The sequence below is a fragment of the Scaptodrosophila lebanonensis genome, unplaced genomic scaffold (genome assembly GCF_003285725.1).
Source record: "Scaptodrosophila lebanonensis strain 11010-0011.00,11010-0021.00 unplaced genomic scaffold, SlebRS2 tig00001410-arrow-pilon, whole genome shotgun sequence".
Taxonomy (NCBI): domain Eukaryota; kingdom Metazoa; phylum Arthropoda; class Insecta; order Diptera; family Drosophilidae; genus Scaptodrosophila; species Scaptodrosophila lebanonensis.
The window spans coordinates 3,515,302-3,532,649 of record NW_022060738.1 but is presented as its reverse complement, the minus strand read 5'-3'; the positions used below and the strand labels follow the sequence as shown (position 1 = coordinate 3,532,649).

General features: G+C 39.1%; 2 protein-coding genes across 2 annotated transcripts; both read left to right on the top strand.

Moving 5' to 3' along the window:
* Window positions 1–18: 18 nt before the first annotated feature.
* LOC115630399 (TBC1 domain family member 23) lies at window positions 19–3,381 on the top strand. Its single transcript, XM_030526924.1, has 3 exons — window positions 19–299; window positions 809–2,171; window positions 2,239–3,381. The coding sequence occupies exons 1-3, from the start codon at window positions 283–285 to the stop codon at window positions 2,950–2,952; spliced, it is 2,094 nt and encodes a 697-aa protein (XP_030382784.1). The 5' UTR covers window positions 19–282; the 3' UTR covers window positions 2,953–3,381.
* A 2,051-nt stretch (window positions 3,382–5,432) lies between these two features.
* Window positions 5,433–16,948, top strand: LOC115630518. The gene is made up of 5 exons (XM_030527120.1): window positions 5,433–5,858; window positions 13,477–13,956; window positions 14,024–14,237; window positions 15,017–15,327; window positions 15,390–16,948. Exons 1-5 carry the CDS (start codon window positions 5,693–5,695, stop codon window positions 15,500–15,502), a joined length of 1,284 nt encoding a protein of 427 aa, XP_030382980.1. The 5' UTR covers window positions 5,433–5,692; the 3' UTR covers window positions 15,503–16,948.
* Window positions 16,949–17,348: the final 400 nt, after the last annotated feature.

The window sequence follows — 17,348 nt, the reverse complement described above, 5'->3', positions numbered from 1 at the left end:
GGCCTCGACTCAGTTGGCAGCGCCTATCTATATAAGTAACTATAAAATATCGATATATTCTGCACCCCTGGGCAGGCCCTACATCGCCAAATTTACTTAAATTCAATCCAAATTAACTGTTACACGATAGCGCAGCCACAAAAACAATGCGCATCATCACAAAAGCAAGTGCGACAAGTGCATAAGTAAATAAATATCAGAAGTATATTGGAGTTTTAAACGCATCGCAAGACACAACCACCAACTCCAGCGTGTGTTACTGTGTGACCTGTAGCAATAGCAATGGATGAAAATATGTGGTAAATAAACATTGCCTGCTGACACTCACTCATGCACAAACACACGCACACACACATCGATCCGTATCTTAGTTAACATTGTAGCAATAGGTTGCACCGTTGACGTCGACGTCGACATCGACATCGATGTCAACTCAATACAATTATTAATTGAAAAAGGAACTGAATCATTCGTCCATCGACGGCCACCGCATGTGGAGGCTAGCTTGGAGGCCTTCCCGTGGTGACACACCGTTTAACGACAAGAAGCCGTTGGTGATTTAGTCGTCAGTCATCCTTATCAGTTCGCCCATTTGCGGTGCGTAACAGCTGCTTTACAATTAATTAGTCTCGCTGACCAATCTTGTCGTCATCAGTGCTGCTATTTTGTAGTTTGTTGTAATTGTTGCTGCTTCTGCGACTGTGCATGTGGCTGTTGCGACTGAAACAAACACATTTCTTCACACATTATGACTGCACCATCTAGTATTTGACCCCAATCTCTTTCTATTTCTTTTTAAACATTGCAGGATAATTGAGCTGGAGTCGGCACTCCTGGATGATTGCAATGTAAATGATATCTATGGAATTTGCCAGGGCAAGCCCTTGCCTGAGGCCTTGCGTCCAGACGTGTGGCAAGTATGCCTCGATGTGCGCCACAAAAGCGATCAAATGTCGCTATTCAACGAAATCTACGACCTGCCCTTTCAAAGTCAGCTGCGCGAGGACTGCCAAAAGTATGTGGAGCGTATGGGCAACGAGGAGGAGGACAAAGTGTCGGTTGTATCGGACCTGGAGTCCATAATGACCTTCTACTGCAAGAACCGCAATCTGCAATATGAGGCCGAAAATGGCTGGATTGAGCTGCTCCTCCCACTCTTTGCTCTCAAACTCAATCGCTCCGACACATTTAATCTCTTTGAGGCCATACGAGACACCTACATACCAAAAGGATGTAAACCCAAAGGCAATGTCTTCCATGTATTTCGACTGCTATTGCTCTATCACGATCCTGAGCTCTGCACTGTGCTGGACACCAAAAAAATCACACCGGACCTCTACTCGCTGACCTGGTTTCAGTCGCTTTTCGCCTCTTGCAGTAGTCTGTCCGTCATAATTGCCATGTGGGATCTGTACTTTCAGAACGCCGATCCCTTCATGGTCTTTTTCTTGGCGCTCATCATACTCATCAATGGACGTGAGCAAATCTTGGGCATGAAGGGTTCGTCGAAGGAAGAAATTGTCAAGTTCCTCAGCAACATGCCTTGTGCACTCGAAGTGGACGATGTGCCTGATTTTTGTTCTTTAGCGCAGTATTATGCGCTAAAAACGCCAACATCCTTTAAAACGGACTACTTGAAGGCGCTGTACGGCAAGCAGAATGACACCCCTCGCAGTCAGGAGGAGTCCAACAAGGTGTCGCAAGCTCTGTGTTTGCCCGTCTCCGTCTACGAACTGGTTGAGAACTCGGCTATGGAGTTTCCTGTGCAGGATGCCGTGCGCTTCTTTCTCGTTGACTGTCGTCCAGCCGAACAGTACAATGCGGGTCATTTGTCAACAGCATTTCATCTGGACTGCAATCTGATGCTGCAGGAGCCTGTGGCCTTCGCTACGGCCGTGCAGGGTCTGCTCACGGCACAGCGACAGGCCATCGAGGTGAATTCGAATGCCGGCGGTGAGCATTTGTGTTTTATGGGAAGTGGACGCGTGGAGGAAGATCAATATACGCATATGGTGGTGGCTTCATTCCTGCAAAAGAACACATCTTATGTTTCCTTGCTCACCGGTGGCTATGCAAGCATACACGACTATTTTGGCGATCACATGGCCGACTGTCTGGAGGATCACAATGTGCGAAATTGTCTTGTTTGTCAGCAGCACAATGTGCAACAGGTGCGTAGTCCACGAGCATTTTTAGTGTATACTCTTCATCACTTAAGTATTTCTGCCAATCTCTCAGATTAAACACGCGCCGCTCAAACAGCAGGCGGTCCACTCGTCCACGGACTTGTTCAGCAAGTTCTCGGCAGTCATGAAGTCAAAATCTGCCGAAGTCAAGGGAAAGCTACTGGACATTATTGTTAATCCGAGCTCCAATGGCGGCAGCTCAGCAGCCAATATTGGGCAGGGCGGTGCATCTAATGACGGTCCACCAACGACGCCTACTCAACAGCGACATGTGAGCGCAAGTGAGCGGAATGGCAAGCGTTATCGAAATGTAGCCCCCGTGTTCAGCATTGATGATGAGAATGAAGATGCGTACGATGGAGGCGAGCGCGACACACCGCTGACATCGTCCGGCGAGAGCAAGGAAATTGTCAATCTAAATCAATATTTCAAGACAGCGGACATTATCAATGCCTTTAAGTGCCAGGAGGTGCACATGAATGGCTATATGTATGACAGCCATCTAATCATCACGCCCAGTCATTTGGTGGTATTGCGCGAATTGGGACGTGGCCAAGCGCAAATTATGGTACGACGTCCTCTGGCAAGCATAGTGAAAATCACAGCCAAGAAGCGACATCGTGATCTGATTACCTTCAAGTATGGTTGTCCAGATGGTGATGGCCTCCTCATCACCGATATGGATCGTTTTCTCATACCAAACGCCACAGAGGCCACAGCGTTGGTCTCCAAGCACATTGTCCAGGTGCTGGACAATGCCAAGTAGTAGACAGCGTAGGAGTACGTTGAACATTTATGCTTTTCTGTTTTTTCTACATGAGCTTTATTTTTCCCAAAAAGTGCAATGCGCGCGGTCTCTGCCTGCGGCACAGGCGCGCAATAGATTTAAAAATTGGCAATGTTTTCCTTGTAGTAGTGGAATGGAAGTGTGTAGTTTTATTTGAAATGATACCGAAATGAAATGTGAATTCTTTATATTTATGCAATTGTATTATATGACACACACATACAAACACCATCCAACCGTATAGTTATACTGGATTCATGCTAATGCTAAAATTCGAAGTAAACAAAGAGAAAGAACAGTAGCCTTGAGACTTACAATATGTAAATGATGTGTAAAACTAAACTAACTAATATTTATTGCGAATGAAAATAACAAAAATATTAAATAAAAAATGTATGATAATCAAAACATAGTTTGTTTCCTTCAATTGATATATGTAACGAGCCCGGCACTGGATAAAAGATCGTTACTCCAACTCTGCTTTCTTTTTCAGACTGTTTCTGATTCTAATTTTCTTACCACATACATTCTTAATCGTCATTTTTTTAACACACATTCTTAATCGGCATTAATCATATTCACAAGCACCTCAGACAGCAATGATTAAAACTTGTTTTCGATTTTCTCATGTACTTGCAAGCTGCTTGAAAGTTCTTATATTTCAGGGAAAGGTGTAACGAATTGGTTGAGAAGGGTACAATAAGAGTTAAAAGCAATAAAATAAAGTGACAATTTTTTAATATATTTTAAGTAATTGCTAAAGAAACAACAATATACAATGGCAAAACGAGAATGCAGAACAATTGTACATGCTTTCCCTTTAAAACTATGCCCCATAAACAAATGTTACATTTTAGGTTTTTTCACAAAACTTATTTTCAAATATTACATTTCTCTGATTCGAGAAAATTCGAATGAACCGAAATTAATACAAAAACTTAGTTGTAATAATGATCAAAACTCACAGCATTGATATGTTGTAGTCAAGCGGATTTTGCATTATAAAACAAGATAAGAAAAGAATGCTAAAGTAGAGCAAGCTCAACTATTAAATACCCTGTACCTCCCACCAAAAAGAAAAAAATGAAAAAAAAATTTTTTTTAATATTTAAAAAAAAGTATATTAATTAAATTAAAGATATGTTTATGTACAGTTTCAACAGCATAAATTTACATCAGAGTCGTGTCTCTGCGTGCCATAAGTTGAACCCAAGCAGCAACAACAACAACAGCTGCAGGCAGCGCTGCCGGCAGCGCTACAAGCAGAGCATGGACAGCGATTTTATTTATGGCTATAACTTTCTTCAGAATTGACCTATCATATTGAAACTTGGCATACAGACATACAAAATTAGTTCGAAATTCCAAGAACTACAGGAGTTATGAAAAAAACACGAATTGCGGGGGAGTGGGGGGGTGAGAATAAAAAAATAAACTTGACCTGCCTAGGGCTTATGGGAATCTGGATACCGAGTTTGGTTATTCTAGCTCTTGTACCTTCTGAGATCCTTGCGCTCATACAGACGGACGGACAGACGAGAGTGGAGGGGTGTATCAGAATAAAAAAATAAACTTGACCTGCCTAGGACTTATGGGAATCTGGATACCGAGTTTGGTTATTCTAGCTCTTGTGCCTTCTGAGATCCTTGCGCTCATACAGACGGACGGACAGACGGACGGACATGGCTATATCGACTCGGCTTGTCACCCTGATCAAGAATATATACACTTTGTGGGGTCTGCCACGCCTCCTTCTGTGTGTTACATACATTCGCACAAAACTAGTATAGCCTTTCACCCTTTGGGTACAGGCTATAATGATAAATATTTGTGAAATTTGCAGACATGTTAATTTAAAATATAAATCAAATTTTTAAATTTTTAATTCAAAAGGAAAAAATTATGAACTGGATAAGGATGGGTGAGAAACTCAGAGATGACAGGAATTGCAGTAATGTTTGTGTTTTTGTTAATTATTCAATTATTATTTTTATTCATTTGTACGAGAGGCAACAGTTTTTTAAAGAAATCTTGAATTTAGCGAACATGTAAATTTTTTTAAATACATATATGAATCGATTCCGCCTACTTTCTCCTTGCAATTCCTTCTAATGCGAACTGTTTTAAATTTTTGAATGCAGCTTCTTTAATTTGTATTTTAATTGTAATAAAATATGTAAAATAATTGAATACTTTAGCAACTGTTATACTTAACAGACCGCTGTTAGCATTAACAGCGCTGCCTTGCAGGAACCGCGCATGCGTTCGACCAGGCCCGTCATCTACGTAAGCAGCTACGCCTGTCGCTGATTCGTTGGCTCGGGCCGCAATTCTTATCAATGACAATGACGTAGGTTGTGTGCAGACGCGTCGCTACCGCGAATGGCGCTGCAAAGCAATTGAGGCCAATACATTACAAAACTGTTGCACTGCAGCGTCAAGACAACAGTTCATTCAGAACAGTTGCCGCGCACAGACAGCGATAGCGATAGCGACAGTGACTGGAGCAGCATTGAAGAGAAGCTGGACAGCAGCAGCAGTAGCAGCAGGCAACAGTGGGCCGCCCCCGTACATTGTTGAACATAATCCAGTAATTAGGACACACACTTACACTCACACTACACACAGAGAAACCCACACATAGTGCGATTCGTTGGTTGGTTGAGTTGTCAAGTGCGAAGTAGTGGCTATTGAAAGTGCAGAAAGGTCCTTGCGCACAATGCAGTTCGTGTGCGGTAATAGCCGGAGCATGCTCCTGGCCGTACTCCTGCCTTCCTTGCTGGCACTTACTCTGGTGGCTGCGGTGCCAGCCTCTGTCTTAGCCCAGAATACCGAGCTCTCGACGCAGCAGCAGCAACAGCAACAGCATGAGGATCAAGCAGCAGGTGAGCCATTAAAGTTCAATTTTTTCTAAGTGCAATGCTTGTCGAGCCAGTGGCTGGTATTGGTATTGGGGCCAACCAACACAGATGTGCCTCCGGTTGCGGCTAGAAGGGTGGGTGTGGGAGCGACTGCGAGTGCCAACCTACGCAAAATTGGGCGGGCAGGGCTGATGACGCCCACTTAAAGAGCTTGGCGGTGCGCAGTAATGCCAAAGGTCACTGAAAATTTCATGTATGGGAAATGGACAAAGTTTAGACTGCGAAACCGAAATTAAGCGAACCGGGAAGTAACTGAAGTCGCAAGTACAGTAGGTGATATGGAAGTGTGGAGAACTTAGCAATACATTATTTGATATATACTTTTATTATAACAGAAAGTACAAACAATACTTAATCTTTTCATGAAATAAAATACACTGAAAAGTACCAAAACCTGGTACTCAAATATTGTACATAAACTAATGCAATTTATAAATCAATATATTACTGTTAATAATATTTATTAGTATTTTAAATTTGATTGTTTTAGAAACTTGTATTACTTTAATATTGTCGCTTTTAATATTATTCGAATTTTTTTTATTTTATATGTTAACTATGAGAATGAGAACTAGATCTATTAATTAATCTAATCTAATCTATTAATTATTTGATGATAATTTCTGTGGTAGTAGTGTAAAAAGTAACTAAGCCTGAACTTCAGAAAAAGAGAAAGCGAGACAATTAATGGAGACTTAATCTTTTATTTAAGTTACGATATAATTTTTTTATTACTACCTTACGAGGCCTCGCATAGCTCTACAAACTAGCAGAAACCCCATAATGTGAGTTGGTTCCCAGATAAATCAGACTCTCTGGGTTCGAACCACGTCACAATCCAATCATCGTCGCAGAACTTACGCAGTTCGCATAAAATTTAACAACTGGTCCGTCCAACCCAGGACAAATCTTAAATAAAGAGTATAAATAAAAAATAAAAAAATTACTCTTACTACTATTATATATGACTATTATTATTTTAAATTGTTATTCTCGTCAATTTATTTGATTTATATGTCAATAAGTAATATTATTAATCTTTTTTTTGCAAAAATGATTATTCTTATTGCTATTAATTTAGCCTTATTTATTTTTTTTTGATCTGTTAAACAAAGTAAGACTTTTGTGGCTTAACCATTTACCGTCAACTTTTTAAGCCAATTTCTAAAATAATTTTACAAGAAGTGCTTATTGGAGCAGATGTCAGATTATTATAGGTCCTCGCTTTTGTAAATAACAAAATACTGTGTTTCAAAATGTTCATTAATTGGTTCAACAGCTATCTTTAATGTTTGAGTGAATGTGTTTTATAAATTCCGTATTAGTACCAATTACGAGTAGCATTTGTAATCGCAGTTTTCTATTGAAACGGAATCCTTCTCCCTGATTTCTACTGTTTTTGCATACACTACGCATACGCCTCCGGCATTGTGTAAAACAAGTAAAGTGCCACATAAAAGACGAGCCTTATACCAAAAAATAAAAGAAAGAAGAAAAAAGAGAGCGAGAGAGGGAGGCCAAAGTATCTGCGTACATACATATATAGTACTCTTATATGAAGGCACGGGCATGTATGTACGCGCGTGTATGTGTGTGTGTGTGTGTCTTGTTGTTGTTGAATATTTGCTTGCTTGTAAGTTCAACATATTAAATGTACGCCCACGCGCTTTTTCTAATGCACACACACACACACACACACACACACACACACACATACCATCAGTTGTTGTTGTTGTTGCTGTTCAAGTTTGTTGCCTTGAACAGCCGTTCGTCTGTACGCCCGCACCCTACGCTCCATCTTGCACGCCTTGTCCCATTTCCCGTTCAACTTAGGCAGGCGCTTTGTGCAGGAAATCGCGTAGGTGTGCTCAGAACAGCTCGACAGCTGGCAATGGCTGGATCAGCCCGGTTGACGGGTGGCCAGGACGGACAGGGCGGACAGGGCGGACAGGGTGTGGTGGATGACAGGGACATTTCCATGAATTTCGACAACTCATTGGTGTGTTGCCGTTGTTTCTGCGGGTAGTGATGTTTTTGCATTCCAAACACTGGCTTAGTTTATCATTCCTCATCCAGCTTTGCGTCTCTGCCTCCGACGATGATGATGATGACGATGATGATGACGATGATGTTGATAATGAAATAAACACCTACGCCAAATGGCGTGTGCATTGAGGGGAGGTGGGAGATAGGAGATAGGAAGCGAGCAGCGTGGGCGGCTGCTGCACAAAATGGCTGACACCCCGCTCTATGTGTGTGTGTGTGTATATGTGTGTGTGTGTGTGTGTCTGTACGTGCGCGCATTTTCGTGTCTATTTTTAGACATCGAGTTGAACAAAGTTTTCTGCTGTTTGCTTTATGCTGGCGCCGCCTGCTGGCTCCATCACCCAATGCCAACAGGCTGTGGAGTGGCCCACCCACCTTATTATTTAATGCTTTGCACAATCTGTTTGCGCAAAAGCCACTTGCCACAACAACTTTTCTCTAGTGTCGTTTCGTAGTAGTAGTATTTGCTTTATACCCCCACAAGTAGGCAACACTTTTTTATTTTTTTCGTCGTCACCAATTTCCAGGAATTCTAGCATATTTGGCATGCTTTGAACATTAATTCCTGTAAGGATGGGTAAAGAATGCAAATGAAGGATTAGGCAACAAAGAATTGAATTAAACTTATGTATTTTCGCTTGAGAGCACTTCTGCAAAAATAACTTTTAACTGAAAGAAAGTATGAGTCGTCTAATTCATATTTCACTTACTCGTATGTACAAGTATTTGCTGCTCGAAATTTAAATGTAATGATGGCAGCCAATCAAAATGTCAAATGCAGCCAGCAAGACTGAAAGAGAACAAAATTTATTGAACTGACAGCATATCAGTATATATGTACATACATATATACTATACATATACTATGTATATACTTGTAGTATGAAAATATTATTACTCAGTAACAACGGCAGCGAAAGGTGAAATTGAAAGTAAAGACACATTAAATATTTATAAAAGCCAGTGCCTGGATTGAATTGTAAGTACGAGTACGTACATTATGTGTGTGTATGTGTGTGTGTATTTATGGGCCTTGGCATATGCCAACGATGCGCTTGACTGGCATTGAACGGCTCACTCTATAAAATATTCAAAATGCTCTGCAGGAGCAACAACAACAACAGCCTCAGCCCGCCATTTAATTTAAATCAAGTCTGCTAACCGCAAACTTCTATTTAAATGCGCCTAAGGCTGTCAAACTGTACCGTCGCGACGGCCCCTGCCTCAGCTTGGATAACAACAGCTGTGGACCAACTTTTCCCCATTCGCCATTATACAGAAAATTTTTCCATATGCTGCTTGTTTATTGAGTTATTTTCCTTTGGTGAGGCAGCCAGCCCCAAAGGCAATGTTTGTACTTAGCCAGAGCGTTAATTGTTGTTGCTTGTAAAAGCAAATGCTGACAGTAGCTCCCCTCCCGCTCCTCCCCCTCCTCCGACTCCTCCCCATCCAACACTCTCGACTACTCGACTACTGTCTGCAATCTCTACTGCTAATGCGTGAGCGTGTGTGGCTGCATGGCTGTGTGTGGCAAAAATTGAAGAGCAAACAACTTGTTGATATTTTTACAGTTCAGTGAATATTTTCCATGTTAGTGCAATTACAATAATAACAACAACAATAGCAACAAGCACCACGCAACATGAACAGTGACAGGAATATGGACGCTGATGACTACATTGACGCGAACGACGTCAGCAAACCTATCCACATACATATAGTATATACTGTACGTGTATGTATGTATGTATTCGCTTAAATATGTATCTATTCAGCAGCTTGTCTCCTCATGCGCGTCCTGGTTTTGCGAAATTCATAGACTGGTTGGAGCATATGTATCTTCAAGGCTAGAGCAAACATATGGCCCTGTTTTATAGCCGGTTCTATAGTGTTTAGTTGTGTGCTGTTTTGTGCGTAATCTATCTGTGGACAATTCGACATTACTAATGTGCCCCCACAAAAGTATTCGCACAAACCAAGGGGTCCATGCTTCAAACACTACTGCTTTGGAGGGAGCACAAACGTGTTTGCAGTTCAATTGCCAAAGAAATTGGCAATATTAAACAAAATAAATGGTTGATCCTAAGTAACATTTTAAAACTTTGGAATATAGTTTTTTTAAATTCCAATAATATGCAAAATAATTGAATAAACACTGGTTTTTTGCATTAATATTTTAGCTCGAATTTGCTACTCGAATTCTTACGGGCTAATATTTTTTATCTTTTAGAATTAGTTTGTTTAAAATTGATTTCCCATTACTTTGCCGAAGCTTATTAAAGAATTTATTTGCATCCGATAATATCATAAACGTGTTCTTTCTTTCGGACTTTGGAGAACAAGTTTGGTGACTCTTGCTCTTATTTTTGTGGCCATACAGACAGACGAACCACCGAACAAGTCTAGAACAACTCGACTTGAACTGAAATTAGATAAATGTACATAGTATGTGTATACTTTCTTAGGTCCACCACTCCTCCTTCTGAGTGATACAGAAATTAAACTAATACTTACTTCTTAGTCGGAAAATGTTCTATTAAATGTATGTAACCTTCACTTTTCCGATTATTTCGATTAATCAATTGTTTTAAAAAATAGTAAATTAGCTAGTGCCTTCAACATACTTGAATGACCTTTTTTTTAAATATGAGACTTTTAAATGTGTATTTTGATTGACAAATATTATTGATTTGTATAATATACATACATGATTGAATATTAATTACAAATGTTAAATATCAAGAACGAAAACGGTAATTGATTTAATACCCTTTTTATATTTATGATGAAAGCTACACTATACGAGTGCGTTTCTCGAATAACTAAAGAATTAACTTGTTTTGTTTTTTTTTTGAAAAGAATTGCTTTAACAAGTATGCACTAATTGTTATCTCAAATACAAATACTTTCGCCATATAGTGTGAGGTGTTGTTCATTCCATTTACACATTTTCGTGTGTCCGGTTTTATCTGGAACAAATGAACGATAAGCTTATCAATCTCTAATAAAAAAATCCCACCTAGCAAAACAGAATTAGCATGTTCGTCGTGCAGGCTCTTTTTGGTCACAAATCGTACTTATATTTGAAAACCAGTTTGTGGGAGCACGAGCATGCACCGAATAGACTTTTCGTAGATCATGTGACGAACATGCCCCTTTTTTAGCCGAGCATGAAGCCCAAACATGATCATTCAATAATCAAAGCCACACTTGACCGTGACGTTATAAATGCATTTAATTGGTTGTCACACAAAGTGTGGACTAATGATTAATTCCTGACACTCCCGAGTCTTAATTAAATAAAAGGAAAACTGGAAAAGTGGTTATTTAAATTAATTAGTATGTGCAACGCTCCGTAAACGCATTGCAGGTAGGAGGGCTGCTAAATACGATTATGCGTAATAATGTAAAAGGATGATGCTGGCGATAACGGGCGAATGGCGCCAGCGAAATAGCTCCTAAATGTCAGGAGCAACGATGCCAACGGGATAATGCCTGAGTGCCTGATTGCCTGACTAAATGGGTGACTGACTGCCGGGCTGCCAGGCTAGTGGGTTGCACTTGACTATTAGTTGGAATTACATAAACAAGTCTTTGACAGCGCTAATTGCAATTAGCAACAGCTATAGACCATCGAAGATGGGTGATTGTGATGGGTGTATAAAACAATTATGAGACTCGCTGCCTGCTGCCTGCTGCTAATTGGTTTTGTCGTTTGCGAATGGTGTGGGGATATGGTGCCCTGTGTGTGTATATGTGGGTGCGGGTGTGGTTGTGCCTTGGCCCCACTTTATTGAATCAAAACTGTTAAGTTGCAAAAGGAAAAAACGAAGCAACAAACTTCCCATAAATAATTACATTTCTGAGCTCGGAAAATGTGCTTAATTCAAAAAAGAAAATTCCAAGAGGGGCCAAAAAATCGAATTAAATACATTAATTAAAAATGGAAAACATTGCTTTCTCAATATTGCGGATACTTATAGTATATTGCATGATTTTTATACCCATTTATAATTTGGAAGAAATACAAAATAATAATGTAAATAAATAACTATTTTCAAAAAAAACACGTTTTTTTGGAGGATGAATGAAGAATATATATATTTTCTTGTACGAATACAGAAGAAAAGTTTTAATAATTATTTCATAAAAAGTTTTCTTGAAATACCGCATTTGGTGCTAAAATCTATAATTAACACATTTATAAATTTTGACAACTCATTTGACTGATAACTACTTGTACAATTTTGTTGGTTTTGAATACATAGCAACAAAACGTTATCCTCAAGGTTGTTTTTCTTTAAATTGTTTTAGCGTTTTCAGTAAAAGTTATTTTTAAAAATATGGCCTTGGGTACAAATGACTTGTTTAAAAAAAAAGAAATCCCTTAAAATTTGGTTACATTCTCGAATGGACAAGTATTGTAAATGTATTGCAAATGTATTTGCACATTTACACGATTTTTTAAACAATTTTTCAATGTGTATATGCAAAATTTTATTATTATTAAACTAATATACTACTACTGTCAAATAAGTAGTAGAAGCTTAATGCTGTTGTATATTAATTATTCTGTAGGCACTTTAGTATTTTCAAACAAAATAATGGGATACGAGTATTTATGTAATAATGAAAGGGATGGTACTTAAAATTTTTTAACACTTTATTTATTTTCTTAAATGTATTTGTGCAGAAAATCAAGACTGTGTCTATATAGAAGAGAAAAAAGATCATAATAAGAAATAATTTCCAGATTTATCAAGAAACTGACTCTAAATTCAATGTGGGCATAATTTTTTATCGACCAGCAAAGTTTACTAAACACTATTGCAAATTTATGGACAATATGGGAAACACAAAATTTCCAATGAAGAGGACCTTAAAGTGGCACCAAAGACTGAATAATGGAATATTACAGCAGCAATATCAAAAATTGGTAGTATCAATGGAAAAGGTTTTCTGTCATATAAAATATGAAAAAGAGGAAATGATTATAAAAACGAATGATTTCCCCATCACGGCTTTCATATGAAATTTAAAGAAGAAGAAATTATTATAGAAACGATTGATTCCCACATCACAACTTATACACCTAATTCTGTTTTTACACGGTAGATTGGTTCCAGAAAAAGTCATGTAAAAAAATCGTGTTAAAAAAGACATTGATCATATTTAATTTTCAAACCGTGTTAAATCAAAACCGTGTAAAAAGAAATACCGTGTAGAAACAGAATTAGGTGTACGTAGCTGCAGAAGCTCAGCTCTGACCTGAAAATATACAGTGTCTTTTCTGTTTAAAGTATTTACTAATCATGTATTGCTAATGAATGAAAAGCCATGTTATACTAGAGGCTGTGCCGTTTCAAATACTAGCAATATTTTCATTTATATCGTAATGGTGTCGTTGTGACGGCGAGAATATGTAATTTTAATACACATATAGACACTTGTGTAATATGAAATAGAAATGTATCGAACGCCCCTAAGTGCGCACAATGGAAAATTTTCAATTTCGAAACCATTTATGTTTGTGCAGAGAAAAAAGCCGAGGACGCTACAGTTCCACCGGCAGACAAGAAATCAAGTCCGGAAATTGTGCCCGCTTCCTTCAGCAATGCGCCACCAGCGAAGAGCCTGGCCAAGAACAACCACAACAACAACCAGCAGCAGCGCCAGCCAGTGCCCGAGCAACAACAAGCGGGCATTTATGCTTTGCCCACAAACGAAGAGATTTTGGCAGCGGTCGCATCTGCCGCCCAAAACAACCAGTTCCAGGAAGAGGCTTCTGCAGCGGCAGCGGCAGCGGCAGCAGAGGATGTCGGCAGCACTACGCTGCGCAAAAGGGGCGTCAACTACGACTATAATCCTTATGCGGCTAACGACTACGGTCCCTATAGCGCTCCTGGCTATGGTAGCAATGTGCCCAATGGCGTTTGGGCCAACGACTACGAGCCAACTGCTACTTACAACGAGAACGACCTGCAGGATCTGGATGACTATGTGCCAGAGCGACATGGTAAGTGCAGCAATTCCCTTCCAAAGATCCACAGCAAAAGACTTCTTCACTCCACTTTCCGGTACAGTGAGTAATGGTAATGGGCGCAACAAGGCTTACGACAATCTGCAGAATCTGCTCAATGCCGAGGCCTATCTAGAGAGCATTCCATTGTCGGTGCCTCTGCAGTACGCCAATCGCAACTACGGACTGGCCGATGACCGAAACAAGCGCGGCATTTATTACAACATGGACAACGCGGGCGAGAATTTGAATAAATTTCGACGCTATGGTGACCTACGGTAAGTGGCTAGGAAGTCCCCACTGTGACAAGAATAGGGAAGGGTAGAAACAAAAGAACAACAAACTTTGAGTAGGGAGTGAGGAAGCGGAAGGAGGGAAGGAGAGTAGGGAGTAAAGGATATGTAAGCGTTAGACCCGCTCGACTGTGGCATTCCATTCTTGTTTACAGTGAAAACTCCCTTGGCTGGACACGGGGAAAGATCTAGAAAAAATGTCCGCCTAAGAAAGAACTAAAAGACATGTCCATTAAGAAAGTTTTTACTGTATTTCTCTTTTTCCATTACTGTAACGTTCCTTTCAAGCTTTAGGGGTTCTAAGAATAATAATCAATACACAGTAACAGATATTTTTTCAATATCTTGTCTTCAATTTAATTAATTGGATTGTTACTCTCAAGTCCTTGGAGCTCATGTGAATTTATTGATATTATTTTCTACGGACAAATGGAAAACACTTCTTCTCAATCAAGAGGGGATTCAAGCAATCTCTACTCCAATTTACTCGCAAATTCTGCTAAAATAAGAGGAAAAGCATGAATTAAACTGAAACGGATAAAGACAGGATTTAGGGAAAATGCGATAGCAAATGGTTTAACAATTCTTACACTATGCAGTATGCAAATTGTATAATTTTGTAAATTCTTGACCAATGTGCAGAGCCTGTGGTCTCCGGGGGCCTGAGCAATTAACGCCAACGCACTTTTTGCGGCTTTATTAGACCCGAGCGGCCATAAATCGTATTGTAATCAACTAAGTGGTACGAATTGCATTACTTTCAGGCTAAAGCGGGACACCACCAAGCTGACACCAGCCGATATGTTGGCACTGGTGGCACTAGTCGAGGCGGGTGAGCGGGCGAGGAAGGAGACCGATGCGGACAATGCGGCTGCAGTGGGCGCTGCGGAGCCATACGGGCCCAAGACCTACGAGAACGAGGATCTGGACTATGTAGGCAATGTTGGAGTGCCGCCAGGCAATTGGCTCGATGCACCTGCCTTGGTGGACTACTATGGCATGCCCGTGAATGTGGAGACGATGCCCAAATATGAGTATTTGCCGCGTCAGCACAAGTACGGCAATGGCATTAATCGTGAGTATTGAGTTGAGACGTCTGAAACATGGGGTGGAATTAATGGTCTGGCAATCGTGCAGGGTTTGGATCCTCCAAGCGTTACATGGTGAAGAAGAAGCGTTCGATAAGCCCATTGATGAACGAGCCTATGGCTGATCGTGGATCCAGCTACAATGGTGAAAAGTATTATTAAGCCCAGCATTGCGACGGCAGCTCTGCGACATTTTTGAAACATTCTCATGGGCTTGAAGCTTAAATAAAGTTGCCATGCTTATTATAAATAACCACCACACCATACGGAGCCCCCGAAAAGTTTTGATTTCCGTGCTATTAGTTTCGTTATTGATTATAAGGATAAAAGCAAATCAATTAATCAACCAATCATGTGCAATTTATGCGTAGAACTTGAATTTTGAAATCTTAAACGAAAACCAATTCCAAAAATTTAAATATTGTTATATACAAATATGATAACATATGTCTAAGCATACCTATTATGATGTATATTGTATGTACTTATTTTATGTCGAAACATAATCAAAAGTCAATGTTTCTAAAACACTGGACAGGGTTTTGCGATTTTGTAAAAAACAACTGGCACCCCAACCACCAACCAACCCATCATAATCTCACGAATTCAATATACAACGTGAACAACCTACACTATCAGTAAATACCTATATAATAATAATAATAATAATAATACCTACATATACTATATATGTAAAACTAGAGGCTTCCCGAGTAGTACAAAACAAAACAAAAGAAACTAATTGAAAGAAAAAAGTGGAAAAACTTAAAGAATCATAAGGTAACTAACTAATGCGATAATTCAACCGAGCTCAGTTCACGCTGGAACTACAAACACGAGAAATGTCTGCTATTTTGCTTTAATTTTTAAAACAATCGGAACTAAAAACACTGTGCAGCAGAGCAAGCAACAACTTTTATATAGTCATGCGCCGATTCGAGAATATTTGATGACGCCTATTTTAAATGCTATATATAAACGTAAACACAAATATCTACTTATACTACATACTTGCATATACATATATGTATGTGTATCTGCAGCAACATTAAATAATATACTACATTATAATGAATATAAATAAATGAATATATGTATGTATACAATACTATATATGCGACTATTTGTCAAGAACAAGTGGCTCAGCGCATAAATATTTTAAATATTCTATCGCGCATCATACAAATTAATCAAGAGGACGGACGGAGGAAATTTATTTGAATGAAAATTGTCTGACTGTTTTTTGGAAAAAATAAAATTTATTAATTATTTAATTTACTAAGAATATAAATATACATATACAAATACATACATACAAACATACTTATACTAAAACGAAAGCGTTTAACAAACATATATAGATAAATAGCGGATATGTGCGATTATATGTGTGTATACAAAGTAAATATATAAACACTGGTATAACTATACAATTTTGACATACTACAAGTATATTTTGTATTCCTTTCGACACGTCTACTTTAAACTGTCTCTAATTTATGGCATTTAGGTTTTTATATATGCTATTATTAATTTGAAATACAGCCATTAACATTTCTAAGTTGATTTACAATTCAATAAATATGTCTTTGGTTTGAAAAACAACAATTATTTGCCTTTTTCTTAGCCCAATCTAATATTTTGAAAAAAAGCCCCTATTTTTGTGGAATAACAGACTTGCTGCTGTTACAAAGCAATGCTTAACAGCTCGATAACATTGCACTGTTAAGAGGCCTAGCAGTGACGAGAAAATGTTTGCTAACAGCATATGTTAACAGCTGTGCAAACATCGAACGAATCCGTTTTATTCAAAACTAGTACTGTTGGCATTTTACTCTATTAAAGAAATAGAAACAGCTAACATTTAAAGAGGCTACCTATGTATGTACATATGTAGGTACCCGGAAGGAGCCGTAACTGACCCCCTAGCATGACAAGATGAGTCATAAGTTGATAAACACAACATTACCTAACTTGGTATTGAAGTTGTTCTAGGTGCGAGAAGGGA

Excerpts from the sequence above, each read along its gene's own strand:
- LOC115630399 (XM_030526924.1), top strand. Across the intron at positions 2,172-2,238 it reads AGCAGCACAATGTGCAACAG|ATTAAACACGCGCCGCTCAA; the intron begins GTGCGTAGTCCA and ends CCAATCTCTCAG.
- LOC115630518 (XM_030527120.1), top strand. The coding sequence starts at position 5,693 with ATGCAGTTCGTGTGCGGTAATAGCCGGAGCATGCTCCTGGCCGTACTC. Across the intron at positions 13,957-14,023 it reads CTATGTGCCAGAGCGACATG|TGAGTAATGGTAATGGGCGC; the intron begins GTAAGTGCAGCA and ends TTTCCGGTACAG. Across the intron at positions 14,238-15,016 it reads CGACGCTATGGTGACCTACG|GCTAAAGCGGGACACCACCA; the intron begins GTAAGTGGCTAG and ends CATTACTTTCAG.